Source organism: Coenobita brevimanus, chromosome 48, assembly GCF_032717465.1.
Source record: "Coenobita brevimanus isolate Jiangsu-jjx chromosome 48, ASM3271746v2, whole genome shotgun sequence".
In the NCBI taxonomy this organism is placed as follows: Eukaryota; Metazoa; Arthropoda; class Malacostraca; order Decapoda; family Coenobitidae; genus Coenobita; species Coenobita brevimanus.
The window spans coordinates 907501-924927 of NC_137001.1; the positions used below are offsets into that span (position 1 = coordinate 907501).

Consider the following 17427-nt stretch of genomic DNA (forward strand, 5'->3'; position numbering starts at 1 on the left):
GTGTGTGTGTGTGTGTGTGTGTGTGTGTGTGTGTGTGTGTGTGTGTGTGTGCGCGCGCGCCTCTTGCCCTCAGGGTTGTCCCTGGCCAGCTTGTATTCCCACAGGTCGTTAAATCAGATGCCTTCGGCCTTTGACAGTGACTTTGGAGTAAAACAGACGATATTCTACATTCGTTTTTCCTGAGACAGACTATAGTGACTAGCGGAGCAACAGTAAACTAACGTCAGTGGCGCGAAACAAGCCTGCTGTGTTAGATTTTCATATTTTTGCAGTTAATCGAAATGAGAACGTTTTAGTAAAAAATACGGTTAATGGCATATTACGGTTAAAAGAATTTCGGTTATGGCTATGTATGTGGGTGCTCGCACCCAGGTAAGAGTGAATGGAGATTTGAGCAATGAGTTTTCCGTGAATGTTGGTGTGCATCAGGGGTCAGTTTTGAGTCCCATGTTGTTTATCATGGTACTTGATGTCCACTCACGTGACTTTAGAAACGGACTCCCGTGGGAGATGTTGTATGCTGATGATTTGATGTTGAGTGCACAGAACGAAAGGGAGGCAGAGGGAAGGTTTAGGAAGTGGAGAGATGGTATGGTGGCACAAGGGCTTAACCCCTATCTGCTGGCTGACGTGTATGCACGACAGGATTCAGGGCATGGAGGGCCGCCGGTTGATTTGATATACTGCACTCACCTTCCCGCCACTGTTTAAGCATGGGCCCATTTTCTGTGATACCTACGGGGTAGGTAGGACTTCCAGGTACCCTGCGGTTGCACGGTTCATTAGTACTCGGCAGTGGTAGCGAGAGGAGCCACGTCATCTTCCTTGACATTGTCCGATTCTGTCCCATCGCATGAAGGGCTGATTGCCTCATCAATCCCCGCGAAAGTTCAGCCCTTATTGCCAGGTAAAGGGCTTAGTGATAGTGCCATAGGACGTGCCCTTAACGATACTGTCTCCTCTCGTATACTCAGCACGAGTACGTCCTCTGAGGAGAAAAAAAAAGCTGCTACCACGTGGAGAGTGAGCTTTCTTGCCCTCCAACCCCTACTCGCTCTCCGACACCAGAGAGGGCTCCCCGATTTCTCCAGGAGGAAGGGACAGTCTACGAGAGTGATGATTTCGGCGATGAGGAGGTGCAAGATGACCCAGGACATCGGGAAAGTGACGCGGACCTGGCAGTCATCTGCGGAAAAAAACGCCGCAGAGCCGTTTCCCTCACACTCTCGCCGCCTGCTTGCGCTCCCCCACACCTCAGCCTACCACTTCAAGAGCAGAATCTCCACAACCAGGCCCTTCAGGAGTGGTATGAGTACTGAGCAGGTGTGTGGGGAAGTGTAAATAGTACAGCAGTGCAGAAGTTTGTGTATTTTCATAAATGAGTGAAATGTGTATGATATTGTAAGTGAATTATAGAAAGTGCTGATATAAGTCTTTTATAAGTTCTACAAGTGCATATAAGTGATTTATAGTAAGTGCAATACAGGAGTTGATACTGTTTATTGGATATTGGTTAGAAAATTATTGGATATACTTTGAGTTTGCCTACCTGTTACCTGAAAGAAAACCACTTGTGACCGGGCCACAATGAACAATACCTGCTTCGGTATACCTAAGTTATTTCACTCAGTACTCAGGGGGATTGTGCCAAATATGAGCATCAGTGTATCTGTGATGTGAAGTACAAATAATGTTAGATGTGTGAAACATTTATATGATTTTCACTATAACCCTGATTAGTACAAAGCAGTCAGATTTACAATACAAATAATTACCTCATATTCTACGATAATGCGTGAGAGAGCAACAGCATTTACTTGTCAAAGTGCAATTACCCTTAATCATGATGTAAAGTGCATTTCTAAGTGTCGTAGTAAAGGAGAAATATGATTATTTACGGAAGAAGTGAGTAAAAAAACGACGAGATATTTCTTTTCCCACACACCTACGGGGCTTAGTGGCATGGTGGTGTGGGCGGTAAATCCTTGGGTGAGCCACATGAACCGGGTGATGACTCATATTCACGGTGGTGAGTAAGGAGGAGTAGAAAAAACGAGTGGAATATTCCGCATTCCAAGGACGCTCGGGCAGTGTTACAGTTACCACTCCAATCAGTGCTGCCAACGCTAGGCGGCTGGGCCGCAATTGGAGCCGCGCACCAAAACGTGAAAAACCACTCGTCTTCAACTCACCCTTACTCGACGGGACCACCTAGAGACCTCAGGATACCCTCATTGGAAAGAGGAAGAGTTGGTGAGTCTTATGAACTTTCTTGAATTCGCTACCTATTATAGTTTGTCAGATATAAGGGTTTGAAGTAAGGGTATTTTTTCCAAGATCTCGGAAATGCACGTAGGGAGGAGTGTGCTGCAGCCGGGAACCCCGCGGCGGCTAAGGGTTAAGGGTAAATGCAGATAAAACAAAAGTGATGATATCTAGGGTTGGTGGCGGTACTGTCAAAGACGAGGGAGAGTGGTCATGTGCAGTTTGCCACAAGGGCGTGGGAAGTAATTCCATCTTGTGTGGTGTTTGTGATAAATGGGTGCACAAGAGATGTAGTGGTATCAGAGGTAGACTGCGAGATAATGCTGATTTTATGTGTATGGCTTGTCGGGGAGAGCCGGTAGAGATTGTCAGGCGTGAAAGGATTGAACTTGCTGGTGAATCTATTGAGTGTGTGGAAGAGTTTTGTTATTTGGGAGACATGTTGTGTGCTGGAGGTGGGGCTGGTGCTAGCTCTGTGGCTAGGGTGAAAAGTGGTTGGAAGAAGTTCGGGGAGCTGTTGCCTCTCCTGACATTGAGAGGACTCTCCCTTTGTGCTAAGGGATCTTTGTATGCAGCATGTGTTAGGAGTGTAATGCTGCATGGTAGTAAGACCTGGGCAGTAAAGGAGGAGGATATTTGCCGGCTCAGACATACAAAAATGACAATGATTAGGCGGATGTGCAGTGCGTCACTGCGTGAAATGTGTGCAAAGTTTGGGGGGGCTGGGTTTACGATGAAAGAGTTGAGAGGTAGGATGGAACTGGAGTGTATTGGTGTTGTGATGAGGAGAGGTAGATTGAGATGGTTTGGGCATGTGGAGAGGATGGGGGATGATAATTGGGTGCAGAAGGTGAGAGGTGTTAATATTGAGGATGGGGTTATGAGTAGACCGAGAAAGACATGGGACGAGGTCATTAAGTGTGACCTCAGGGTTAGGGGACTGAACAGGGAGGCTGCAATAGATCGTGTAGCATGGAGAGCCGTCATTAAGTGACCAAGGCCGACGCATGCAAGCATGTTGGAGCCTTCAAAAACAAAGACGAATATATATATATATATATATATATATATATATATATATATATATATATATATATATATATATATAGTCTATCTATCTATCTGTCTATCTATATAGATAGATAGATTGATTGATATAGATATAGATAGCACTACATTTTAGGTTTACCTGTGCAGTCAGGCCTCATTACAAGTCCTAGATATGTTTCAGAATATCATAACTCTGTCTATACTACTGATGTAAATAAGAAAAAATATATGTCCAATTAAATTTTTAGGCAGCAACGGAAATATGTCACAAATTTTCTGTAATTTGCTGTGGACTTAACATTCTTGGGATTTTGTGGCTCCCTCATGGCAGAGTAAAATCACTGGAGGTGACAGTACAGTATTATGAGAGAGGTCATGAAGTACTCTATAAAGAAGCAGAGAAGGCAGCTTAGAATGAGGGCTTATTCTTTAGTAAATCATGAGTAGCATAAAATGAAAATAGGAGTAAATTCATTGGTACTGGTATGTGAAGCTTGTATTAATGAGGAGAACCTGTTTATTGATGAGGCATTGTATGTCTCGGTGTGGCACTCATTCCAGCTTGTCATAGTCTCTCCTCGTCTGCTGTGGCAGCCCCTCCACTTCTATGATATGGATTATTCTTGCCACCACTGGGCAATATTATCCAGTTTAGGGGAAAGTTCTTACAATGAAAAGGTCAATAACAAACCTCATCAACCCTGTGGACACATTGTACTATACTTCAGCTACCACAAGACTGTGTTATTCAGCTGAGGCAAATTTTTGAAGTCAGAGGATTGAAAACAGCCATGATTTTCCCTTGGTTTGCAGAAAATTCCCTCAGCCAGGAAAAAAATATCAGAATTTAGCCTGACTGAAGTACCTTAGTGAGTCTATGGCTGAGAAAAAGTTGACCATGAGAGGTGTCCCATAAGCTAAAGAAAACAATTTGGCAGTTGCAAGAATATGATGGATACATGCTGGGGTACAGGAGGGTTTAAACAGTATACTCGATACTGTATACAACTGACAGTGTTTCTTATGAAGAATCTTGACTTTAGGGGTATTAGTATGTACAGTTCTTTAACAACATATACCGAATATTTTTTTTTTTTTTTTGGTAACTATAAGACATATAATTTGGCTAATATAAATAAAAATCATATTAGATGGAAGAGTAATCCTGTGAAGAACATATTAGATTGCAAGTTAACTAGGGAAAATGTATGGTAGATGGAAAGGTAATTATATCTTAAATATGTTGTTAGTTATGTGAAATGTCTGATAGTTAAGTACAAAATACATTGGACTTTAAATGAAATGTATCAGGTAAATGTTTTTTTAATAATGTTAGACTTAATAATGTATTAAGTAATATAGATGGAAACTTAGTGAAGCATATGTTTTACTGTATGTAAAATGTATTGTAAAATAGAGAGGTAATAGTTGCATAAATCTATAGTTAAATCCATTTAGGGTAGGGAAGAATACGACCAAAGTTTGAAGATTTGTGTTCTTTGTTGGTTTGGAGATTTTATAACACACCTTTTTTTACTGATTTCTTCTGCACAGTACACTTAATATCATGTGGTATTTTTGATGCAAAGTAATTTCATATTCAAGCAATATAAATAATGTATGAGAGGATATGCAGATGTAGTAGGCAAAATAACTCACTAAGGAAAATGTGCTGTGAAGTCTTTTATGCCACTTAGAATAATCTGAAGTGCGTGCTGTTATGTAAACTTGTTGACAACGCTTGCAGTTCTCACTAAACATCTCCGATGACCCTAAGGAAGGCCACAGCAACCTTATAGAGAGAGCTGAGATTGCCCAGCTGGTCCAGTCACGTATGCAGAGCCTATGTGAGTGTTCAGTGGTTGAGCTGAGAGTACAGTCAATCCTTGAGTAACGCATGGTTGAGTAATGCATCTTTGTACATTCACGGTCAGCATAATGCGACAGGTCATAATTAGCACGGGGAAAATGTTGAGCTTACATGGGAAGTGTCAGTGGTAGGTGGTGGTGACCATCATCCACTCACTTGATGTAGTGCTGCCTACTTCTTTCTTAGCCTTTATCATTCTTTTTCTGTGCCTGCCCTCCTCTCTTCCTATTTCTCCCATCTTTCCTGTCACTACTTAATGCTTTTCTTTCCATTACAGGTGGCTTTACATTGAGTGACAAGCCAAATGGTTTCCTGCAAGCCAAGAAACAATTTACAACACTGGGTGGTAACAATATAACCAAACCATACGTGCTCCCTACGTGTCAAGTGGGTTGGTGGAGCGTTAGTGCCCCTCCCTGTAAAACAAATAACTCAGAGTCAAATGGCCACCCCGTACGGGACTATGGCATCTGGCAATAGATAGATAGATAGAAAGAAAATGTTGAGCTTACATGGGAAGTGTCATCTGGCCTGGCAATGCATTTTCAAAGTTGCATGCAGCTATGTCACCCACCAGATTCACCATGGTTGGCTGGCTTACATCCTAGTAGCTCTCCTGGGCACATGTCCACATAATCTTTTCTCGTGTCTCACCGAGTTCTACCTGCGCCGTGCAGCAAGATTTTCGTTTGTCACTGAGTATCGAGCGAGGTCATTGACTCCCATTCATTCTGTGTGATAGCCCCAGCCACCCAGTAAGTGGCTCATCTTCATGTATGCCCAGAAGTATGAGATAGTAAAGGTGTTAGAGCAGGGAAAGAGGCAGGTAGAAATGGTGTAAAACCGTGGCATGAATCAAAGCACCATTGATAGATTCGACTTAAATGTTGAAGAAGGAAGTGCAGGAGCAGCAGCATCTCAATAATGACAACAACATTGGGGATGGGGGGCGGGGGGTAGCATGCCGTGGAGCTATGCATCAACAACACACGGGTACCCAACCTAACTTATGTTTTTGTTAATGCACTTTTAATATAATTCTTGTTCTTATTCACAGTAGTTATATCTATTGCTTTCAGTGTTTTACCTGATGGTGGGTATTAGTAGGGGATAATTCATGTGGGGTAGAGTGATAAGAAGGGGTAAAAGTGAGACTTTTGGAAAGTCACCAAAACACATTGTACCATCATACATGCAAACATATTGTTTAAGTAACGTGTGTTTGAGTGGTCTTCATCCAGTCCATATCGTCTGCATTACTCGATGATTGACTGTACAGTATATTTTCACTGATGGCTTTGATTATCATTTCGTCAGTGACTGTTTTATGTTCTTTTCATCAATATTTTCTTTTCATTGACCACTGTTTTCCTTTCCTTTCACTGACCAGTTTTTTTCCTTTAATTAACCACCATTTTCCTTTCATTGACTACAATTTTATTTTATTTTTATCGACATCTATTTTTTTCCTTCATTATACAGTAATTGCTTCAGCTCACAGATGTAATTTTTGCTTCATAGTTTCTGCTTCAGGATGAATTTATTTAGCTTAGGAAAGACTAATCTTTGTTACCCATTATTAACCTTGTCAGTATGAGAAGCTTTTCCTCAGTTGAAGGAATGCATTGAAATATGAAATCGTCATACTGAAAGGTTTAGAATTAAAAGTTTAGCTAAATTTTATGTGGATAGATTGATAACTTTGTATTGTAAATGACTATATCATCATCTGCCAAATTTTCTTCATTTTATTTAATGAAATTGAGAGAAAAGTAGATTTTTAACTGATACTTTGCTCAGATTTCTGTCCCAGATGAGATAAAAAAGTTATGCTGTAGATGTCACTGCTCACACTGTTGATGACATTCCATTATACTGTACTTCCTATAGGGTATATTTTCTTACATATTTAAAAGGCCCAACATAATACATTACTGTGCTGTGCAGTGCACCAACACAAAGCGAGTACATATTCATCATTCAGTGCAGTACTAATACTGTGCAGGCAGCACAACACAACACATCCCAGCATAATGCAGCCAAATCCAGTAAAACACGGCCGTTTACATGGATGTGTCATGAACTTACTAGCTGTCCCTTCACCTCTTTCTCAGTCCAACATTACCATACTTTACCTATAGTCATTCTATTTTATGAAGGCAGTTTGGGTGGGATGCTCTTGGACCTCAGTCTGTTAGCTCTGTTGTCACATCGTCGCCACACACGTGCTCTCTCTCTCTCTCTCTCTCTCTCATATTTATATTAACTACTATTAATTTTATTTTCTTTATTTTCTCTCTTGTTTTCGACTTTTTTTCAACACCACCCCTGAGGTAAAAGACTATAGGTGCGTTTTGTTTTTATAGCTCCCATGGCGGGAGACTGACCGAGTATGTCCCGCTCACGCAGGGCTGTCCCTCGTGTCACCACCTGACAACGTCTCAAAAGTAACGCTGACAAGTCTTATGAGATTTATACTATACTATAGCTTTTATATTGAATTACATTTATACAGAGTGTTTAAAATTCATTTATAAGTAGTTACTAGCTTAAAATAGGAGAGTGAGAGAGAGAGAGAGAGGTGAACACAAATAATTACACGTGTGTCGGCGGCGATGTGACAACAGAGCTAACAATGTGAGGTCCCAAATCGCCCCACCCAAACTGCCTTCATAAAATAGAACGACTGTAGCCTAATAATATCTCTGCCTTTTTCTCCACTGTACTGTACCTTACCTTAGCTTAACTGGTCTCTATCTGTATCTAAAACTAACCTTTCATAAACTAATCTTTCCTAAAGCACAGTCCAGCAACATTTTTTTTTCTACAAAACCAGACATGGCCCAACCAGCAGTGTCTCTCCTCTTGATGTGACTTGATGTATGTTACACTTTTTTAGAATAACATAACACACCGGACCAAATCTAACCTAACCTAATCCAGACTAAGGTAAATATAACCCAGCCTACCCATTTTAATGTCATCATATCACTCCCTTTACTACTAACAGCCCTGCCACCTGAGGATTATGATGACGTGTCCGAGAAGCGTAACTCTCTCTCCTTCGTCATCATCAACCCATCTTGCGACCTTAAGCTGGAGGAGGGAGACATTGTGTGAGTGACTGTCTGTTCATATGTTAACTAATCTAACCATGTTTTTCCTAAACTAATGTGGCCTATCCCAAGCAAATCTAGCCTTACCTAACAACCTAACCTAATGCCTTTTTAGTGGAAAGCTGGGATAGTATATATATACTGTGTATAGTTAGATAGGTAGATAGATGTTGGAGTGGCCCTGGTGAGAGAGGGTAGTGTTTGGAAACTCCCTGTACTGTTGTTTGCAGATGATACTGTGTTGTTGAGTGAAGACGAAGGAGAACTGCAAGGCTTGGTGGATGAGTTTGGGAGAGTGTGTAAGAAACAGAATCTAAATGGCCACCCGAACGGGATTGAGGCGTCTGGCAATAGAGAGATAGATAGATTTCTCTCTCTCTCTCTCTCTCTCTCTCTATATATATATACACTGTATATACAGTAGGTACTCACAGTACGCGAGTATATGAGCAGCAGAGGAAGTTGCTTACTAGGAATTCGCGTACTGTGAACACATAAACTGATGGGAAAAATTACATACGAGAAGCACACCTCTTCATTGGTAACTCTTGAGACTCCTTTCAGACCTAAGTATTGTATTGTACAGGGAAACTATCTAAGACATAATATTATTACCTAAGATAAAGTAAACCAACAAGATTATGGCTTTACTAAATCAACAAGGATATGGCTTAACTAAACCAACAAGAAAATGGCTGCTCACCTTAACCCAAGAGGACAACAGGCTTAATGGAGGTAAGAAGGGGATCCGAGGCAGGGTGAGACACCTAGCGTGGGTTTAGGGAGAATTCTCCGTTAAGTCAATTCGCCATCACAACAATAACAAGACAATTTGCCGTCATTATTGAAGACAGCTATGGGTGATGCTAGAATATGTATTCAAAGGCGACTACAGCGAGGAAGAAACAAGTTAATTATTGTCTGACGGCGAACTGACTTGATGGCGAATTTTCTCGGAACCATAGCGTGCACCTGCACCACCTGCCACACCACCTGACACTCCACTCTCGTCACCAATACTTTCGACACTTTCAGTAGCTAACGCTCTCACTTCCATCATAAACCCTTCAAAGTGAAGTCATCACTTCCTCCACTCGCAACTGACAGTGTTCGATGTTCTTGAATTCCTCCTTGAATTTATCTAGGGCACACAGTACCCGGCTGAGCTCCATCATCGACAAGTCTCAACTCTCCATCGCTGGTGGTTGGCGCTTCTTGGGGTGGCAATGTCACGTGCACGTGGTAAACCCCGGATTTGGGCCACTCCTTGCTGCCGTTTTGCCTACAATGAGTTCAGTTTGCGTACTGTTAGAAAATACACTAAAATTCGGAAGAAAATAGGTCCTCGTGTACAATGAAGATCGCATACTCTGAACTTGCATACTGTGGGTCTATCTATATTGCCAGACGCCATAATCCTATAAGGGGTGGCCATTTGACTTTGAGTTATTTGTTTTACGGGGAGGGGCACTAACTCTCCACCAACCCACTTGTTGACACGTAGGGAGCACACATGGATTGGTTATATGGTTACCACCCAGCATTGTAAATGGTTTCTTGGCTTACAGGAAACCATTTGATCTGTCACTCAGTGTAAAGGCACCTGTAAAGGAAAGAAAAGCAATAAGAAGTGACACGAAAGATGGGAGAAATAGGAAGAGAGGAGGACAGGCACAGAAAAAGAATGATAAAGGTGAAGGAAGTAGGCATCACAACATCAATGAGTGGATGATGGTTGCCACCACCTACCACTATATACATAAACATATATATATATATATATATATATATATATATATATATACTGTATATATATATATATATATATATATATATATATATATATATATATATATATGTATATATATATATATGTATATATACATTATATATATATATATATATATATATATATATATATATATATATGTATATATACATTATATATATATATATATATATATATATATATATATATATATATATAATGTATATATACGTATATATATATATATATATATATAGATATATAGATAGATTATCGATAGTTAGATATAGATATATATAGATATACATACATATATATATATATATATATATATATATATATATATATACACAGTAGAAGTCCTATTTTTCGGCATCTATGGGACCAGGCTAGTGCCGAAAAATCAAAATTACCAAATTATCAAAAACCCTACCCACTCAATACCTTATATGTTTCGGTGAACACTATCATCACTACTCATATCATTACAAATGTGTTTGGAGAGAGTACTGTATACTGTTTGATACTGTACAATACTGTAATGAATACAGTACTATACATGAATATGAAAAATAAAGAAATTAGTGAACATACTGTATATAAATGTAATGGTACAGTAGGCCTGCAAGTTGACATGCACTTACCTAAACTTATAGTAGGTTCCTTATTTACATATGTACAATAGAAGGGGTTGATTGGACTCTGCTACTGCTGGAAGAAGTCCCCAGCAGTAGAGGGTCCTCATGGAGAATTTCAAGACTGACGAAAAAAATCGGAAAATCTGCCGAACGATCAGAGATTTTCGTAAATGGGACTATTTCTCAAAACTGCTGAAATGTCAGATTTGCCGGGGAATTGGATGCCGAAGAATTGGACTTTTACTGTATATATATATATATATATATATATATATATTGTAACCCCTCCAATATCCGGATCAAGAGAGTCATCGGTAGGTTCGGATATTGGTTTCGTCCGGATATTGGGCCCCAGCTTATGGACTTGTACTTATGGACCCTAACTCAGAGAAACACCTATACAACTCCCTCCGGACATGCATAGCACCTATTTAACACCCAAATCACACCAATAAGGCACATAAATGACTGAAATAAATGCAAAAGAAACATAAAATGAGGGTTTAGAAGTATGTTCATACATTAATAAACATTCTGGTACTTATGGACCCTAACCTAGCCTAACTCTGAAAAACACATTCCTACTGCACATGCATGAGGTAAGTATAGTATGGAAAAAAGTACAGTATGAAACATTCTGGCTACTTACAGCAAGTCCCTGGCCACCTCGATGAATAACCGCCTCCTCTCGGACTCTGACAGTAAGAATGATTTCCTGAAGCACTTGCAGTACACTCTTCCTGAAGTCTTGCACTGAACTTAGTAAATAACACACAGAAGTCCGTTCTCTTCACAGTGTTCACTTTAGTCCAAATAATGTTCCAGTATAATTTAGTGTTGCACATTAACTTTTCCCAAGTTTTTTTTTCTTTTCCAAAGCCAAAACAAAGAAGGTTAGTTACGTTAAATTTTGTTTCCACTGAGTCTTTTCTCTCATTTCGAAAACCTTAACACAACACACTGTTTTTTTCACTGCACAACACTCAAAATTCCCGTGTGGTCTAGTGGAGAAGATCTTGCTGTTTATTCACTGTCAGAGTCCGAGAGTATCACTGGCAGGCGACCAAGGGGTGCATCGCTGGGTCGTGGTGATGGCGTACCGACTGCAGAAGACTCTGAGGAAAGCCGCAAACTCACGTCGAGCGGTGACTCCACTGTAGCTGATGTGCTGGGCTGTGGCTCGGAGCATGAGGGCCTGTCTTGGGGAGACACCGGAGTGGAGCCAGGGCTTGGCACAGCGGGGGTCACGGGCCTGAAAAAACTGTCAATCGTTGACTGACGCAAGGACCGACGATTCTGGCGATTGAGGATGCGCTGCCTGAAAGCACGCACTTCTTCCACGAGTCCCAGGGGCCCCATCTCCCTGTTGGAGTCCGGGTGTTCCAGGTAGTCTAGGACGAACTCTAGATGTTCCCAGAGTGCGCTCAGCTTGGGGATGGCTGGAGTATCATCGTCGCCTTCGTCATCGGAATCTTCGAGTTCGGGACTGACACCAGCAACCGAAGACGCGATCTCGATATCAGACAACGTCTGATACCCAGGATCGCCCTCGTCGTCGTCCAACCACTCACGTACATCATCCACATCAACAACGTCGCCGTGCGTACGTAGCCGTGCATGGAAGTCATCCACGTCAAAGCCCAGAAAATCGTACTCCACATCTGTTCTGAGAAGCAGACGAGACCAACCATTTTCAAGAGTTTTCACAGGGACTTCCTTCCATGCACTAGCCCAGTTGTACAGCGCAGACTTGATGTTGTAGCGGCGAAGGTTTTCCAAAGCCCGCTTGCCTCGAGTGTCACATCCTTCCCTGCGCTCGTCCTCGTCCTTGAGAACAACCATCACCTCATCCAGGAACTTCCGACGGTACAGGCGCTTTGTTGCCACGATCACTCCTTGGTCCATGGGTTGAATGAGAGCAGTCATATTAGGTGGCAGAAACATGCACCTAATACGGCCATTCTCAGCAACCAAGTCCTTGTCGCACGGGTGGGCAGGTGCATTGTCGAGCAGAAGGAGAGCCTTTACCTGGTCGCAAGGGATTCCCAGTGTCTTCGTCTGGTACTGGATGACCTCCTTGACGAAGTGACGGTGAAACCAGTCTTTGAAAATCACAGCTGTGAACCATGCTTTCAAAGAATGGTACCAGACGACAGGAAGGACATCCATCACCCCACGAAGGCACCGAGGCTGCTTTGCACGGCCAACAACAACAGGCTTAAGCCGGTGCATGCCGTTAGCACTGGCACAACACAAAGCAGATATCCGTTCCTTAGAAAGCTTGCGGCCAGGTACACGCTTCTCCGTCTCCTCGGCTAGAGTGTTCGTTGGCAGCGAGCAATAGAATAGGCCAGTTTCGTCTGCGTTATAGACTTGACCGAGAGTGAGGCCCTCCCTGTCGTCGTCAGCTCCATCCTCGTTAGCGTCCAATGCTTCGCCATGTGCTTTACGGTTAGTAAGGCCATGTCGCAACTTGAACGCGAAGAGCCAACCCTCGGATGCCTTGAAGTCTAGGGCGTCGTGAATCCTTGCAAACTTCTCAGCAGCAGCCTTCAGTTCCATTCCACGTACCATCACACCAGCTGCACATTGCTGTCGGTACCAAATTAACGTGGATCGGTCGATTTCTGCAAACTTGGGGGTAAACATAACCTTCCTTTCCACGTTGCGTTTGCTTCTCGATGAGAAATCAGCTGTGTACTGCATGAGTTTGTCTCGGGAACGTTTGATATCGAACAAAGTCGACCGGGCCAGGTTATACTCGCGGAGAATGCGGGAAGAAGACCAACCCGCATCAACTTTCTCCAATATCTCCCTCTTCTTTTCCAGAGTCAGCACCACTCTCTTCCTTTTCTCAGGTGGCGGGGCCATCATCATCACACACTAAGAGGAGGGCCGAGAGCAGCAGGAGGCCTTGCAGCAAGTACGGCACCACCACAAAAGCGAGCACGTGGGCAGCCATTGCGAAGAGCGTAGGTCCAGTCGCGGTGAGAGACAGGCGGGAAGTGGGGAGGATGCAGCGGCGCTCTATCGGACATCGGAGGAATGACGAACCAAAACAATGCTCTCCCGTGGCGCGCACGGCAAGTTCAAATTACAGACGGCAAAAAATCGATTTTTTTTTTTTTTTTTTGGGGGGGGGGGGGGTTCGGACCATTTTGGGAATGTTGGATCCCAGGACGATAAGGTCCGGGTAGTGGAGATGTTCGGTTATTGGGCGTCCGGATATTAGAGTGATTACTGTATATATATCTTCGTTCGTTCGTTTGTTCGTTTTTGAAGGCTTCAACATACTTGCATGCGTCGACCTTGGTCACCTAATGGTAGCTCTCCATGCTGCACGATCTATGGCAGCCTCCCTGTTCAGTCCCCTAACCTTGAGGTCACACTTAATGACCTCATCCCACGTCTTTCTTGGTCTACCCCTCGCAACCCCACCCCCAATATTAACACTTCTCACCTTCTGCACCCAATTATCATCCCCCATCCTCTCCACATGCCCAAACCATCTCAGTCTACCTCTCCTCATCAAAAGGGGAATACACTTCAGTCCCATCCTACCTCTCAACTCCTCCATCGTAATCCCAGCCCCCCCAGGCCTTGCACGCAGGGACGCACTGCACATCCACCAAATCATTGTCATTTCTGTACAATTGAGCCTGCGAATATCCTCCTCCTTTTCTGCCCAGGTCTCACTACCATACAGCATCACACTCCTATCTGTCTATCTATCTATCTATCTACCTATCTATCAATATATATGTATATATATACAGTATATATATGTCTATCTATCTATCTGTCTATCTATAGCCCGATGCCCTAATACCGCAAAGGGTGAGCACAGACAAAATGCCTCCAAGTCGCTCTGTCACCCACCATTTGACTGCCCTCCCCTCAACTCACTCCCCCCTCCCCCCAACTCACTCCCCTCTCCCTCATATACCCCTCAACTCCATCCCTCCACCTCATCCTTAGTCTTCCCCTCCTTCTCCCTCCCTCCACTTCACCTGCATACACTGTATAATATTATGTGACCAAGGCTGATGCATGCAAGTATGTTCTAGCCTTCATAAATGAAATGATATACAGTGAAAGCCCGATTTAACAGACTAATTCAGCCAACCTCCATTCCTTTATCCCAAAATTTCCGCACAGTTTGTGCCACTAGTCCAGCATCTCCTTGTGTGAGAAGTACATTATCAATCCTGTCATTCTTCATCTCAATCCAAACATATGATTCCCACAGATACATCTTCTGGCCCAGCCTTTTCTCTGTGCAGAAGACTTTTGAGTGGCACTACTCATGTCACAGGTCCAGCTTCTCCTTTTGTTATTTTTCTCTTACCATTCGTCATCTGACACTTGTGCTGATGTTCACAGATACATCATTCGGCCCAGCCCATTCTCCGCACAGAAGACATTTGAACGTCACAACTCAAGTCGTAAGTCCAACATATCCCTGTGTGACACAAGGCGGCGCAGCACAACTCTCACCAGGCCCCCATCCCTTACTACCGCACCAAAATCAAACTCACTCAGCCTCCCAGACAGCCCTCAGATTTCACCTGGTGAGCCCATAGTTCAGCAACCATTGCCTTCCCCACCATTAGCTCTTTTGTCAGCCTGGCCTCCTCACAGGCCCAGTAAGCTACCTCCTCTCTTTCTCTCTCTCTCTCTCTCTCTCTCTTCTGCAATATGTCTTTTGCAGTGTCTCATATCTGTGTCTAATGTGTAATCACAAGCTTCCTTTCTTTGTGAATGTCCCTGACTGTTTAGGTACCATCTTATGCCACCCTCTTTATTTTAATTGTTTAATATTCCTGTTTTTATCACATTATTATTATTATTATTATTATTATTAGTGGTAGGTGGGGACACTTACCATCCACTCACTTGATGTAGTGTTGCCCTCGAGTGACTGCCCTTTTCTATCTTCTTTCGTTCTTTCCTTCCATCCTTGTCTGTCTTTCTTTCCTTCATTCTTTACTCTTCCTTCTGTCTATGGGTGACTTTACACTGAGTGACAAGCCAAATGGTTTCCTGTACACCAGGTAACCATGTACTACATTGGGTGGTAACCATATAACCAAATTATGTCACCTGGTGGTTTAGTGGGTAATTAAGGCGCTCGAACCAGATTGAACCTGCGTAGGTTTATATCCAAGGAGTGGTTGGGGTTTATTGCTCATGCAGTGCCACTCAGGGATGTGTGGGGCTGGTCACTCTCATCTTCAGTGTCAGGACCAATATGCCTAGCCCCGGGCTCCAACACTCCTCATGGGGCAACACAGGATTAGATGATAATGATGATGATTATCATTATTATTGCTATTATTGTTATCACATTTATTTTCTTGCATTTCCTCCATTTTCCTATCCTCTTTCTCTTATGTATGCTAGCACCCTCCTTTGTTCCCTGGTTTGTGGTTGTTTTTGTCTTGTCACCTTTTCATATTTTGTCATTTTTTCCTCCATATGACAGCAATTCCCTTAGTGTCTCCAGTTCTTTGTTAATTGAGTTGTTTGTCCAGTGTGTGGCATCTGATATAAGCCATCTTCATCATCACGTTGACACCTCCTACCATATCTTGTTACTGGATTCATTAACAGAATTGTGATCAGTTGCCTGTCATAACTCAGAGTTTGTTTTGCAGGAAGGAATGGAGTGCAGAAGCTTCCAGTTTCAATTGTTTTTTCTGCAGTAACAAATTATAGTTCTATCCATTCATCCATCATCCAATCCAATGTTGCCCCATCAGGATCACAGGCCTAGGGGTAGGCTGTTTGGGTCAAACAGTTATGGGAAGGGTGACCTGTTGGTCATCCATGAGCTGTAGTAGATGAGCAAGAAACTCCAACCACCTTTCAGAGTCAGATCCCCATGGGTCACATCCACTTGGAGCACTGTAATCTGCTAGATCACTAGGCATTTAGAATGTATATGTAGGCAACAAGACAATTTACTACATCAGAACATAGAGATTGGAATACCCTCCCATAAAAGAAGAAACACTGTTGTGGTACCCTATTCACTGGTTGTCATACTCCCCTTTACCACAGTGACACACAGAGACCAAGGGGCAAACACATCAGAGATGGGAGAAAGGAAGCTCACTGGACGGCAGTTTATTATAAGATTACAGCAGGTGCAGTGTATAGGAGGTAGCCATCTGCTGTAATGATGAAAGCTGCTGGTGGTGCTGGTGAGATATTGCTGGAGAAGCTGGAGCTGATGCTGCTGGGGAGACTGGAGGCAGAGTTGGTGCTGCTGAGATGATGATGGTGCTCACCCTGGTCAGGCTTCCCCAGCGTCTCTGTGGAGTCACCTGCTCTGTTCCTGTGGGCAAAAGGGCATAGCAGCCAGGTGTCCCCTGTGCTGTTGCTGCCTGGAGAGCACGTATGTTGTCTCCAAGCCCGCCAGGGGAAGTGGTTGCAGGGGAGGCTGCTGTAGTGGACACTGGTAATGGACACTGCAATACTCCCCTTCCCCCCTAGGTGCTGTGGGAAGAGGGCTTCCTCTGATGTGTGAGACATATGCCCTGGGATGTGTATGGCCACTGCGAGTTGTGTATCTGCCGGCAGCATCCACGGCAAGAATGATAGAATACACCTGTGGAGGAAGAACAGATTTGTGAGTCTTGCCATTGGCATCATTACTTGGTAAGGTGGACGGTGGAACCCATATGTCAAATGTGCATGATGGTGGTGGTGTGCTGG

At 43.1% G+C, this 17427-nt stretch overlaps 1 protein-coding gene across 1 annotated transcript in view; it reads left to right on the forward strand.

Moving 5' to 3' along the window:
* Positions 1 to 17427, forward strand: part of LOC145399245 (potassium channel subfamily T member 2-like) — a 340618-nt gene that overhangs the window by 294437 nt on the left and 28754 nt on the right. Inside the window, exons 24-26 of the mRNA XM_080271933.1 lie at positions 5063 to 5162; positions 8196 to 8301; positions 15091 to 15278. Coding sequence (XP_080128059.1) covers positions 5063 to 5162; positions 8196 to 8301; positions 15091 to 15278 — 394 coding nt within the window. The remainder of the gene's footprint in view (positions 1 to 5062; positions 5163 to 8195; positions 8302 to 15090; positions 15279 to 17427) is intronic.